The 14,876-nt window shown below is 37.6% G+C and overlaps 1 protein-coding gene across 1 annotated transcript in view; it reads right to left on the reverse strand.

The window, feature by feature from the left end:
- Nucleotides 1-1,056: 1,056 nt before the first annotated feature.
- LOC126271893 (prolactin regulatory element-binding protein) overlaps nucleotides 1,057-14,876 on the reverse strand; it is a 103,253-nt gene continuing 89,433 nt past the window's right edge. The window contains exons 7-8 of the mRNA XM_049974273.1: nucleotides 13,393-13,537; nucleotides 1,057-3,109 (exon numbers count right to left, since the gene is read on the reverse strand). Coding sequence (XP_049830230.1) covers nucleotides 3,024-3,109; nucleotides 13,393-13,537 — 231 coding nt within the window. The 3' untranslated portion in view covers nucleotides 1,057-3,023. The remainder of the gene's footprint in view (nucleotides 3,110-13,392; nucleotides 13,538-14,876) is intronic.

The following is a 14,876-nucleotide window of genomic DNA, read 5'->3' on the forward strand; positions in this document are numbered from 1 at the left end:
CAGGCCAGCCACCAGTCAGTCTGCTCCAGCCTCAGCTTCCAAACAATCTGCTCCAGTTTCAGCTGGGATTAGCGACAAGAATTTGCAAACCTCTCCAGGTGGCAGTGTCACACAGGTTGGGCCTGGTCTGGGAGAAGTTGGATGACGACATTTATCACCAGAGTTCCCCTGAGGAGGTTGCAACCACATACAACATAGCTGCACACTATCTTTCTCCACAGGACATTGAAATAGCTGAGCCTCCTGGAATCGCATCATTGGTCACCGAGGTAACCCTCTCTCCTTCCAGTAATTCCGAAAGCATTTGACCCAAAGTACCAAAAGCAGGGATAGCGATGGTGTTGCACAGCCATGGCTGTGCTATTGGTGACTTGCTGTGAATTGGTTTATGAAGTGCCACTTCTGGCTCGCAACTCTAACACTTCATGTGTTACTATGCATATTTATATCTGTAGTGTTTTAATGTGATTAAATTCAACCATGGTTCAGAATTGGTTATTAATACAAATGAGTGATCATTTGTGCCCTGTCAGACTGACAAAAGAATTAGTTACATTATAATATTTGTAATCCTAGTCATAGCAGCGTAAATGTAAAATAAGATCAGACATAAAACCAATTTACGTTTGTTTTCTTTATAAAAGTTGGAACATAATGACTTGTAGTAGTGTACAAAGTGCGAGCAGGGATTCATACTTCAGTGAAATTAGAATGGCATAAACCTCAGTGAATTGGATTATTGTGGGTATGGCAAATTTCAATAGTAAAACAACAATAACTCTCAGGGTTTCTCTTGAGTATGATGTATACATGAATCTGTAGTTTTTTTCTTTAATAATAATTCCATAAAAGTATTCCTGTGCTTCATACATTGCTTGCAGAAACTGGTGGAAAATTAGATGGTTTCTACAATACAACAAAAAGAGATGTGAAATTCAAGAGCTATGGTGAGTGAAATATTTTAAACCCATGCCAAATTATTTTATTTACAAAGTATAACAGGACTTTGTCATTGTGAAAACAGGTGCATATTTCTTTATGTAAAGGCCACAAACATACCATCATTTATCTCCAATTATTATTTCAAAAATATACAGTTACTTCACTCACTATGAAGAGGATAAAACAACATCAATAATACAACACAGTGACTTAAAAAAAATCATCACTACACAACATTTAAAATGTGGACATGCCAATTAGGCGTAAGATCATTTGAAAAATAGGTACACCCAGCCAATATAACACACAAATTGATACATCCTGTTCTAACTAAGACTACACAATCACCTTTTGATTTAAGCATTCAAGTGCATACATTTTGATTGCTGTGCATCAATGCTAATAGTAAAACAGTTTATGTAAAAGTTTCTACCAGTGATATATACTGCAAGAATATTTGAGAAACTTCTACAAATGTGTAACGTCCACACTGCTCTCATAAAAAGTGTGGACAGTATTACTTAAATGAATTCATTTGTACTTCTTACAATTATTGCATTTCTGTATTTGGTCCTGTAAAATCAGGATGTTAAAGAGAGCCTAGCAGCAAAACAATATCTGGCAAGAAATTATCTAGAAGAGACACTGTAACAGATACGTTCACATTTCTTTAGGGGCTACGGTAGAGGTATCCAAGTTGGGGGGGGGGGGGGGGGGGCAGAGAGAGAGAGAGAGAGAGAGAGAGAGAGAGAGAGAGAGAGAGAGAGAGAGAGACTTAGTGAAACCCAGCAGACTTATATCACTGATATCTGTACCACTGGAACTTCTATGTCTCACATGGAGTTAGAGGTGGTCACACTCAATTTCAAATTAAAGCCATCATACAACAGCACAAAGATTTCATAATACTATGTACAGTATGAAAAGGTGGCACCAGTTACATGATGTTTTAGATTCGGACACAAAACTACCTGTCTGCAAATAAACACTTTTTCGTTGGAAACCTTCAAATTGAAAAATTTCTGCATGACAGGGATACATCAGAATTTACAACATTTAGTACATAGGTACAACAACATTTAGTATAGCATTAAAAGTTGAACAGAAAGATGAAATAAACACAAGAACACAATGATAAATAAAAATATTTAAACATCAAGATTTATAATTGTTTACCACATCCTTTCAAAAAGGATAGAAGTAGGAGATATCCTTGACAAAGACAAACTGTCTATTACATGTAATGATACACACATTAACCTTCGGATATCTTACTTTTGCACAGTTTATAGGAACAAATAATACCCTTCCACTCTTCAGTGAGAAGAAGGGTGTTTTAACTATTTTGTACATAAATAAATAAGAAAATAAATGTACATGGTATATCTTTCTTAAAACCCAAAGAACACCTTAGAAACACACCTGAAGGTATCTTATATTAAATAAATGAGTTGTAATGAATAAAATACATTTTTTCCTTAGTTGTTATAAACAGATTAAAAAGGAAAGTGAACATCTAAGATGTTCACTTTCCTACCTGCCAGTATTATTCAGTACTATGTTACATGTTTATTAACAAAGAGTTTCTGTAGCAGCATATCTCAACACTGGTGATTACAGCATTATTGCTCATAAAATAAAAACAAAACATCAGAAATAAAAGGCAAATTGCAGATTATTTAAGTGCACCATCTGTTAAGATACAAGAATTCCTGGCATAACACTACAGTAGTGATGTTCACAGCTTTGCCTTCATTAACTGAGATTTCACACTATATGTACATCCCACCAAGCAAGCACAGGAATGTAGCACCAATGCTGCCTTGAAAAATATCTTTCTTACAATATGAAATATTTCAGTTCCTCCACAGCATCTTTTGTACTTGGACCACAGGGAACTACAGAATTCTGCAGCCTTTTACTACGAATGGCGTTCATCAACAATAAAAAGTTTCCATAAAAAGGCTCTATGTACAAAATTATGTTCAGTAGTCTCTCACTCATTTCAACAACTTAGCAACAGGCAGTTGCTACTTTGTCTCAGATTTTAAAATAACTTTTTGGACTATTTCTTCTTGAAATCAGAGACCCAAAAAACTGCAAAGCATGAATGTGAGAACAAGTGTTATTACCACGAGCAGGACCGCCAGCCATAACGGTATTGTACCTGGAAATGAAACCAGACATAACTTTCAGTAATTCATTCAGAACTAATTCAACCAAAATATGAAAGTAAATATCTAAATAAAATCCAGGATAGAATGTAACAATATTATGAAAAGGAAAGTTGCTACTCACCATACAGTAGACAGGCTGCGTCACAGATAGGCACACCAGAGAGATTGTTCCAAATAAAGCTTTTATTCCAAAAAGATGCAGTCTAAGGTGACTGTAGGCAACTGAAATGCCTATCTGCGACTCAGCTTCTCTGATACATGGTGAGTAGCAACTTTCCTTTCATAATATTAATACCTAAGTAAACAATATAAGATATGTCATTTAGCCTTCTATGTTTCTAAAACCAATACACACAAGCAAAAACAAATACAGAAGTTGATAAATTATTTGAAATTTTGATTAATGTTGTGATGTGTTAGAGAAAGCAAATATCATCTAACAGATGTTTTTAAATCCAAGCTGCATTCCAGTATTTGATTCAGTATTATTTACAATCTCTTCTAGATAGTTAAGCAATGTCACAAATTTTAAAGGTTTATCACAGATGTTAGGAAACTATGTCCACATAAGCACATTTTCCTATGAGGTATATTACAAAATTAAGTGCTGATCACCTATAAAAAGTGATTGTAAATGATGACTGGTTTCCAGATGTGTAGTAATGTTCACTGTCAAGTTGGGAATGTAGACTCCATATTGCTGTTAGATCACTGTTGTCTGCTTTTGTAAGACCAAGTCAAAATGAGTATGGTAATGCCTAATTCTGTCATTTCTGAAAAGGGGTCAGTCAATACATGTTGAAATGCAATAGGAAATAATGTTGCTTAATTTTCCTGTCAATTGTAAGAAAAACAAGCAGATATACTGCAGTGAGCAAAGGAAAACTGAAGCAAAAGTGTCACAAGTTTAAGGAAGACAATTAACATGTTTAGAATAAGCAAGGAGGCAGCAGATGTGGTGTTCCCACTGATCATTTTACTAGGTATGTGAATGCAAAAGTGACAGAAAATTGTTACTTTATAATAAAGATTTCTGGAAGTTTTAAGGACAACACTGCTTCCAATTATGAGAAATTCTAAGCGATCAGAAACAGTGTACCCAACTGGTGACCAAACTGTACACACTCTTTATAGAATTTTTCAAGACATTCCCAGATCTGATCTGAACTTTGGAGCTGCAGAGAAATACCTTTCATCAAAATGGAAAGCATGAAAAGCAGAAGGAAGACTCGTGCTCCATAATTCACAAGAAAATCATGGTTGTAGCAAAATTTAAGAACAGACTCACAAAGCGCATTTCCTCACTCTGATGGAGATGAAATCCAAGCCTAAGTTTCAAACACACATGATGCAGTAAGATACAAATATCCATAAACAGACAGAGCACTGATTGCAAATAGAGCAGGCACTGAGCAGCAAACATGCGCATGAAAAATGATAACTGGCAGCTGACATGTAGATGAAGTTCGGATGTAAATATGGTAATGGAAATCCCTGGCAGAATGTATTTAAATAGCCTGGAGTAAATGTAATGACTCACCAAACAGTAAATGGATCAAGTCACTGACAGGCACATCGGCAAGACTAAAAACTTTGCTGCTTTTGGAGAAACCTTGATTCAAACTTAAGTATGTGCGCGGCGCACGCACACACACACACACACACACACACACACACACACACACACATTCATGCACATAAACACACCAGTAAGGCTACACATGTTGTCTGAAAACACTGTGCTGGGCTGTAGTACTGCAGTTTAACTGACGTGAGAGGTTGTATCTGGTGGTGTGGGTGAGGGGACAAAGGTGACAGGGAGACAGAAGGGGGGGTTGGTGCTGCCAGCTGGGAAGGAGGCAGTAGGTACATGGAATAAGGGTGGGACATGGACACCAGCATGACATGTTTGTGGACATAATGATGGTGACATGGAGGAGTGGTTTGGCATAGTGTGACAGAACAGAGGAAGGGAGATTAAGGGGGAAGTTCGTATGGGTGCAGGATAAGTAAAGGTAATGGCCTGGGGCACGGTGGAAAGCATGGAAGTTCACGAGGGGCAGGGAGCTAGTGGAGATTGAGTCCAAGAGGATTAAGGGAACCAAGTGTTTTGAAGAACAACTCCCATCTATGTAGTTCAGACAAGGCGGTGGTGGAAGGAAGATCCAGTTGGCATAGGTAGTGAAGCACACATTTGAAATAAAGCACATTGTGCTCAGCAGCGTGTTCCATCACTGGATAGCCAACTATGCTCTTGGCCACAGTTTGACAACAACCATACATTAAAATGGACTTCTAGCTAATGGTCAAAGCCCTTATAAAATGCATTGCCATTATATGAAATGACTACTTTCACAGGAGGCCCTGCCCCTAATGGGATAGGATAAGCCTATGACACAACTGGTGTCGGATGCGTAGGCTCTGTGTATCAGACAGATTTCACACTTGGGTCTTCCACACTTATAAGATCCATGTAGCAAGTTTTTGGGAGTGGTTAAAGCATAAAGCCATCCTTTCACGGGACACGAAAAAACATCTGGATGAGGAGCTGGTGGCGCTACTGTGTGGAGTTCCTCATTCCACTACACTGAGAAGTGGGAAGTGAAGAGTCTGGCACATCAAATTTTTTGCCTCATGGAGAGGAATGTGAACAATATGATGTTAAATTGCATAATTGTGTTTTTCTTTTTGAGTATGTGGTATGAATATAAGCAGTTTCAAAGCATCAGTGAAGACCTCTTGAAACTGTGTCACTTTAGATAAGATTTGTTATAATAAAATGGTAGGAAACTACATAACACTAGTTAAACATTTTCCATATTTGATGTTTCTAGTGTGATAACTTATGTGCTATTAAAGTAGACCATTTCAATGATACGGCAGTATGTCATTTTGGTACAATTTGTCATTGTTAAATACCAAGTAACTACATTTGCATATACAGTCTTTATAGACAGCATATGACATATACAGAGGCCTGGCTGCCTTTTTGAAGCCTACCATATTGACAACTCTGTGACCTGAAAAGAGAACAGTAGCAGGTTCATGTCCACCACCTTGGAAATTTTTTCCACCTTTTTTTTCTGAAAGATTCTGGATCTTTCTTATTAATTTACTAGCAGTATTACTTGAAATAGTTGGTGTCATTTATTAAAAAATGTATTTTCTGCAAATTTTATTGCATAAGGCAACAACTGGAATGTTTCCCTAGTGCCCACAAATCTTAACATGACTGCTAGTCTATCTCAGAAAGTAAACCCAAGTTACACACTGGAATTTTTTCTGATTATGAAACTTTATGTAAAATATTTATACCCATCTCTTCATTTTATGGATTGTCTCATGTTTGTTCCTTGCTAGGAAATATCTTTTTTGATTATGTTGGGCAGTTTCAAACAAATTCTCATTTTCCATTCAAATGAAGTAATGAAATGAATCTCGATCTTGAAATCTGTGTGATAAAGTATGTTATTACAGAGTGTGGGTAGTCAATGAAACATCGAGAACATGGATATTGTGTGTGCACAAACTGATGTTAGACACTATACTTTAACTATATTCAATTTGAAATCGAAAACAGGATGAAGATTCAATTGAGTTAACAATTTCTATTAGTATGTATCTCATATCACTGTACAGCATTATGTAGTGTTCCTCTACAAGTGATTTGCTGTTCAAGCCGTCAACAAGTCTGAATCTTCTTCACGATTCCCTCCTCTCTTCTTTGAAAAATCTCTGACAGCCTTACTGCAGCTATTTTACAAGCATCCACTTTTGTACAGAAACTGTGATTTACATACTGGAGGCAGCTCGGCACTACTGCTGGAGAGTGCTGACATTACAAATCAGGTCATTTCAAAGCGTGCAGCAACCACAATGGACACAAAGTCCAATGGGATTCATGATGAGAAAAACATCCCATGCACGTACAGCTTAAGGATGGTCCAGACATTGCGAAGATAGGGTGACTGGCGGAATACCCCTTTTAGAGAGATGGGAAGGATTGTGGGTAGGATTTTCCTCAGTTCTGGGAACTATGATAAATGTCAGAGCAATGGTGAAGAATGTGGTTCAATTGTTCCAGCCAAGATGAAAATTGGGGGCACAAACATTGAATGTGCAATCATTATATGCTATCTTGGAGTCATATAGATGAGAAACACTAAAAACTAACAACAGACAAAGCAGAGAAGATAAGGTACTTCAAAAATTGGTTAGGCTAAATTCTCAACAGTACAGACTACCTCCACGAATTACATGAATACCATTGGACTCTCTTCAAATCAGTACTATGGTTTGCAGCCAGAGCATGTACACACACTGATCTTAATTAAAAACATGATATCAGTCAGATATGGGCAAAGAAGTGTCCTGCTCAGACAGATGGGGGCTTTTGACACCACCTCAGTGGCAGCACAGTGTGTGGTGCTAGGAAGCTATCTGACAGACATCACAATAAAATACTGAGCTGCAATGTACTGGTTAAAGACTGGTGGAGGAGGGGGGGGGGGGGGGGGGAAGAGGGGGGGGGGCTAGACCAGATAATTACAGTTACTGGTTTACCACCACAAACTAAATGCCCACTGAAAAAGCTGGCGAATGGGTATGTGACAAGTTGAATGGGACATGGGCAGTGAAGAATGAAACACATCGATACCAGCTGCAGAATGATACACTTCCTCACTGGACACGGACATTATCCCACACAGTAACACTGCACAAGTTTGAGGCAGACACCAACATGCACATGCAATGTCTTTCCCGGTCCCATGTAACAAGCAGTCTTTTTCTGCAGACAATACAGAAACAACAGAAACACATAACACTTACACTACAGTGACATGGAACCAGACATTTACACGATAATCAGAATGGAAGTACAATGGACTCAGAATTTTCAAGCAGATCAAATATCCGAAGGAAAGAAAGAACCAAGATGATTCTGGGTGATAAGATAGTTGTCCTTTGTAGATGCTCCTTGGCCTTGATGGGACGATTACTGGTTTGTGAGGATATGGCATGAGAAATCTGTGTATGGACTAGATTCGGAGGATACTATCTGTCTGTCTGTCAAGGCCTTAGTGAGATCTTCAGCATGCTAAACTAAACTCCATCCAAACAGGCGTCGAAAGGCTCAATGGTACTAACCAACAACCATGCCATCCTCAGTCAATTGGTGTCACTGGATGTGGATATGGATAGGCATGCAGTCAGCACACCACTCTCCTGGACGTTGTCAGTTTTTTTTTTTGACTGGAGCCACTACTTCTCAATCACATAGCTCCTCAATTGGTCTCACAAGGACTGCATATACCCTGCTTGCCAACAACATTCAGCAGACCTGGATAGTCACCCATCCAAGTGCTTGCCAAGCACAACAGTGCTTAACTTCGTAATCTGGTGAGACCTGTTGTTGCCACTGCATCAAGGCTGTTGGCTACTTCAGCATTCTGGGAAGGGAATTCTCATAGCTGCATATGCTCCAGCCAAAGGTGGCTAACGAAGTTTTTAACTTGTTTATACGCCACTCAAATCTCTCTCTCTCTCTCTCTCTCTCTCTCTCTCTCTCTCTCTCTCACACACACACACACACACACACACACACACACACACACAACTTTTCATTTTCCAATTTATTTTCTTGTTTCCACATAGCTTCAGGGGAAAAAAAAAAAAAAAAAAAAAAAAAAAAAAAAAAAAAAAAAAAAAAAAAAAACCACCTTAATGATAGTTGTTCAGGGTGTATACGCAGACAAGGGGGAAAAAAATCCCAGATTTCTCAGTTAAAAATACACTTTCTCCCAGGTGAAAACACACTTTTTTCCTGTTAACTCTTGGAACTGTATAACTTATCAGTCCTTTGAATGGTTATGGTTTTATACACGGGCATAGAATTTCCCGGTGCTTTGGAAACACAGGGAAAAAAACATGTTTTGAAAAGATCTTTGACGAGCAGCAACATGTAAGCTGCATATTTTCGTATTACAAAAATATAAATTTGAATTCCACCAAACACCGCATGTTACTTTCCGAAGCATTGAAATCGAGATTGCGATGATATTTTGTAAGCCAGGCATAGCTCATGTCACATGATCTCGCCAGCTGATGACAGTGTGTATTCAGAGCTGTGAACACATGACGTAGTCAGCCAATAGCAACATCACTGTTAAGAAGCGCGAACACAAAAAACAGGAAAAGCTAATGGTTTAAATTAATATACATAGTGTTGCTACACGAAAAGCAAAGCTTTCACATATAAAGTTGGTCTTTTCTAGGTGTATTACAATGTAAGATATATCACACAAATGTGTCGTAAAATTTTTAATAATGATATAAATGTCTGATCTACTGGGCTTGATATTCATCTAAATGGCTCGTCATCAAAGAGTTGATTTTTAAATGAGAGTCAAATGCTCTCTGATTTAGGAAATTCATCGTACATTCTCGCACATATAGTTCAACTTGCGTAAAAGGAAATTTACTTTGATAGCAAAGCTTTTCAAACCACCATTCAGAATATTTTCCTGCAACCTATTAGAAATAGGGAGCCCATATGTTCATGTGTGTAAAACATGAGAAGATCTTACATTATGCCATAAAAGAAACAAGAATCAGAGGATACTCCAAGAGCATTGGAATTTTGTGACCCATACTAAAATGTGCACATTTAAAGTGCACATTCGTATGTCCAAGTTCCGAGTGAAGTAGGCCATGACCTGATATTAAGCTTTTCAATGTAGTTTTCGGGATGTAAATTTTGTTGGAGTACCATACTATGTTATCTCCTGTTTGGTTCTTTATTATGGCATAATGCCATACATGCTAGAAGTTGAAAACGTGTACTTGAAATGCAGCGAACAGTGTGTGGAATCAAACACTTCATTTCAAATATATTGTCCACCTCAGCGGAAAAGACTAATAAAAGAAAATTTTTTTACCAAACTGACAGAATTAACTTCATTGTTCTGCAAGGCAATTAATGCTTGACTGTCAGAAAGTTGGAAATAAAATGCAATCTGCAACTAACAACACATTTTAGCCTTCCGTAATTATGTGAATGTATTTTAATTCACTTGATAGCCTCTGGCCACAGAAATCGGTTTTGTTTTCATTTCACATGAGAGCAGTAAGTGAAGAGGAAACAGCAAAATCACTAAATGTAAACACGGGTCACATGGAGACTACCCACTTCTCCAATATAACTCAGACTGCTCTGCACATCAGCTCCGGATCTACGATATTTCTGAACTGTGGCAATACCCCGCCACTCCCTTGAACGTTTCACACAGGACTTCAATTAGAAAAAAAAGAAAAAAAAAACAAATTTTCAAAAATATATTCATTTTGAAGTGCTAATCTTTCTGAAGAGTCTAATGCATAAAACAGATGTGTTCGAGGAAATGTAATACATGTTATTTGGTTGTAAGTGTGCTAAAGCACAGTGCCACACCTCTTCACACAGCATTCCCCTATTGCACGTCATGGTATATCGCTCTGTGGAATTGAAACGTGCATATTTTGTAATGGATGCCATCAAACCATATTCAGGACAGTCGAAATTAAAATGTCCTGTGGTGCCTCTCATGCTTACAGTTGGCCGATTTGACATCCTGTCCCTCTATTTAAAAAATTAAAAGAAAAGAACTCTTCAGAAAATCTGTACTCTTTATTGCCTATCAGCTAACAACTTGCTGCTTTGTGTGATATAAAATTAAATACAGGATACATAAAACCAGTAAAGACATGAGACAAGCAAGACAACATACATTTCTTCAATCCTTAGCTCCAAAAACTTTTTCTCTCTAATCTTGCTACAGCTTTACATGGCATGCTTTTGTTTCTGTGTAAGCATCTGTTACCTCATCAAAGTTCGTAAAGCTGTTAATGCAAAATGGGCACAAGATTGGTTTTTTCCTTGATCTGATTACGCCTATTTTGTCACTCTCTGCTGGATAAAACAAAATAGGCCTTTCTAATACTGCAATAATTGTAACACACACCAAATAAACGAGACTATTTTGGCACAAACGGTCATTTTTAACAGTATATAATTCACAAAGTACCAACATCAAATGCCTATTAGGCCTACTACAAGCAAAAGCTTTACTTTAGGAAATAGTTTCACACTTCATTCATACGCTCCAGTTTCTCAAGCATGAGATCGAAAAGTAGTAGTACAAAATTTTTATAGAAACTTGGAATCATCATATTGTTCCATAATTTATGTGATGTCCCTGTTGCTTCTCTTTCCCTTGTTCTAACAAAGAGTGTTGTTATCACTAATTCTGTTACTATTCCTGTCAATGTCAAAGCTTAGTCGCTGGTTAACTTCACTAACTCTACAAGAATCATCGGTTTAGTTATTCCATGATTAGTCTCCGGTTAGGCATTGTTATGTGTTTGTACAACTCATTTTCCATGTTACTTCCAGAATAGAACTCAAAGCGGCTGCTAGCCAGGGACTGCACAACTGGCCCTTACTAGTATAGCGATCTGGCCAAAAATTTTCTGTCGAAATTTCATTTTCTTGGATACAACGAGAAGGTAATATGTAATCACTGACCACAGTGGCCGAGCGGTTCTAGGCGCTTCAGTCTGGAACCGCACGACCGCTACGGTCGCAGGTTCGAATCCTGCCTCGGGCATAGATGCGTGTGATGTTCTTAGGTTAGCCAGGTTTAAGTAGTTCTAAGTTCTAGGGGACTGATGACCTCAGATGTTAAGTCCCATAGTGCTCAGAGTCATTACCTGTTATTCGTTTATTTCCACTCTGGTAGTCTGAATCTATGGATTTCGCTAGTAATTATAACAACGCTCATCATTCGCAAACCCAATCACCCACACAATCAGACAGCGGTTGGCATTCATCCGTTCGGCCTTACTCCGCTTAGCTTGTATAGCCCCTTTTGTCTGTAGGAAAGTTTGTTTCTGACAGAGACATAATGAAAACTATGCATGCATTCACCCCCCCCCCCCCCCCAGATCTGGGCCTGCTGCGCATGCATGAATCCTGCAGCTTGGGCGCTCCACCATAATTTTTCCCGTTAACATCTAGCTGCTTGCAGCGACTTATTACACAGCCAACAGCCACATTTCTGTAGCCCGAAGTGGGAGAAGCTACTACTCAACTGTGCATACGCATGATCCTGCTCGTAACTGCTAAAACGAATCTAATGTAAACAGTTGTGATGTCACGCTCATCAGAAGCAACTTGTTGTTACAAAGCATTGCATAGTCTTCCTAAAGCCTTTGACATTTTCCTGTTGGCAGACGCTTGTATGAGCACTGTGTTTTGTTGTTGTATACGGTTCATTTCCTATGCGGTTTAAGTTTTATTTTAGTTTTTTCTCTCGTTCATTTTTTATTGCTGCAGTATTATTCTGCAGTGACAGGATACAGTAATATCCTTTGTTAGAGTATTGGTTCTTACCAGTCAAAACTGCGAAAATTTAACTGAAAACAAAAACAATGAAAAATTCCCAGAATTCTAAAAAATTCCCAGGTTTTTCCCCTTTTTCTCCCGGATGAAAAAATTCCCAGGTTTCTCCCGGATCTCTCGGGTCGTATACACCCTGTTGTTTATTAATCTCCTGATTGTGGCATGCAAGATGTAACAGCCATACCTCAGGTGCAACATTGTTGCACTGGTCACCATGCCATAAATTTCCACATTCTCATAATAAAAGCTTTAACCAGAGTATTTACTGCCAGTTAATGTTTTGTGGTACAAGTCAAAGCAGAGAAATGTTTTTTTATTCTTTACAACACAGCTTTGAAGGGAATATAATTTTTGAGTTTATGTGAAACTACAAAATGTGATAAGACTCTTCCAGCAGTGCAGACACAAAACTAGCACGAAGTCAATCACAGTATATTGAAATGCTATGTGTTGGGTTTAAAGTATAAACAAGCATGAGTCACTGAATTTCTGTAGCAGTCAACTGCTACATAAACATGTTGGTCAAGAACTGTTGAACCAGTTATTCCCACTTGGGACATAGTGTCCTTCAGCAATCCCCATTTTACATTCCTGACAGTGCTCACTCATTATGTGATCTACAGAACAGAATGAATGAAATTATCTTTATCGTCATTCTTGTTCCCTCTCTCCTATGTCCTTTCCTTCTCTTTAACTTGTGGGGTAGATCCAGATTTCCTTACTCATAATCTTTTCTCACACTCCAAAATAACTTCCTTCTCAACAAAGGAAGACATCATTAAAGGAAATGCAATTTATATGAATGGAAAAAAAAGACAATATATCAGTACATACTTCTAAATGGAACATGATGTATGCAGACACGGTTATCCACAGAAATACTGATAACAGCTGTTTCATATCCTCCTAAGCAGTCACTTGGGAGGAATTCTAGGCCAGTAACGAACATATTGTGGACACCTTGCACATTCAGCACTTGCTGCAAAACAAAGAACAACAGAAAAAATTAAGAAAGATTACTTCAAATTAGATGTAACACTGATACAAAGAAAAAGTTCCATCATATAACACTACGAACTGTAAACGTAAAGCTTTCAAAAATAAAAGATGAAGGCCTCTCTCTCTATGTTTTTCACACCATCTTCACTAATTTTCATTTACTGCCTCTTGTTTTCTCTAGAGTCGTTGAAGCAGTAACCTCTCGTGCAACGTATCAAACACGAGATAAAAATAGCATATGTAAATACACTTGTTACAACACACAATGTTACATATAGAGAACATTATGTTAGAGTTACTTTTTTTAAATTTTTTTAGTGGCACAGACAAAGAGAATGACATTGTTATTATCACATAGGCTCCACTTCATCTCACTTACAAACATAATATTGTTAGTGTAATCACATCTAATAATTAAAAACTTGTTAGGTTATGTAATATCCATGACATAGCACACACATGCTAGGACCGCTTCACAATTTTGCAAAAGGTAGGTGTTGGGTGATGCAACACTGGACTGGATTAAGTTTTGGATCAGACTTAGTTTTAACTTTAATTTACAGCAGAACTTTAATATTTTATCCAGTCTCCATTAATGAACGTGTAACCAGTATTAAATGCAAATCAAATTATGATATTCCATTGTAAACAATATGCCATTCTATCACAGTTGGTATGGCTGCTGTAGGGCAGCTGCAGGATAGATTAGATTAGTTTAGTTTTTTGTTCCATACATCCGTGCTGAGGAGATCCTCGTGGATGTGGAACATGTAATTATTTTTTTTTTTTTTTGATAGCTAAAATAACAATACTAATAGTATGAATATATACGATACATCATTTGTTTCTGTTAAAAAATTCATCAATGGAGTAGAAGGAGTTGGCCACTAGTAAGTCTATCTTTATTTGTAACTAAATTTTTTATGTTTGCTGGCAAATTATTGAAGATGAGTGTTCCTGAGTAGTGGACCCCTATTTGAACTAAAGTAAGTGCTTTTAAGTCCTTGTGCAGATCATTTTTGTTCCTGGTATTGTATGTATGAACTGAGCTGTTTGTTGTAAAAAGAGATATTTCACTTAGGACAAATTTCATTAAGGAGTAAATATACTGAGAGGCAGTAGTTAGGGCCTAGTGTACCCAGTTCTTTGAAGAGGTTTCTACAGGATGTCCATGAATTTACTCCACAAATAATATATATTACATGCTTTTGGACTCTGAAAACTTTTATTTGACTTGAAGGGTTACCCCAAAATATTATACGATATGACATTATGAAATGAAAATAGGCTCAGTATGCAAGTTTTTTCATTTTTATGTC

Source organism: Schistocerca gregaria, chromosome 5 (assembly GCF_023897955.1).
Source record: "Schistocerca gregaria isolate iqSchGreg1 chromosome 5, iqSchGreg1.2, whole genome shotgun sequence".
Classification (NCBI taxonomy): Eukaryota; Metazoa; Arthropoda; class Insecta; order Orthoptera; family Acrididae; genus Schistocerca; species Schistocerca gregaria.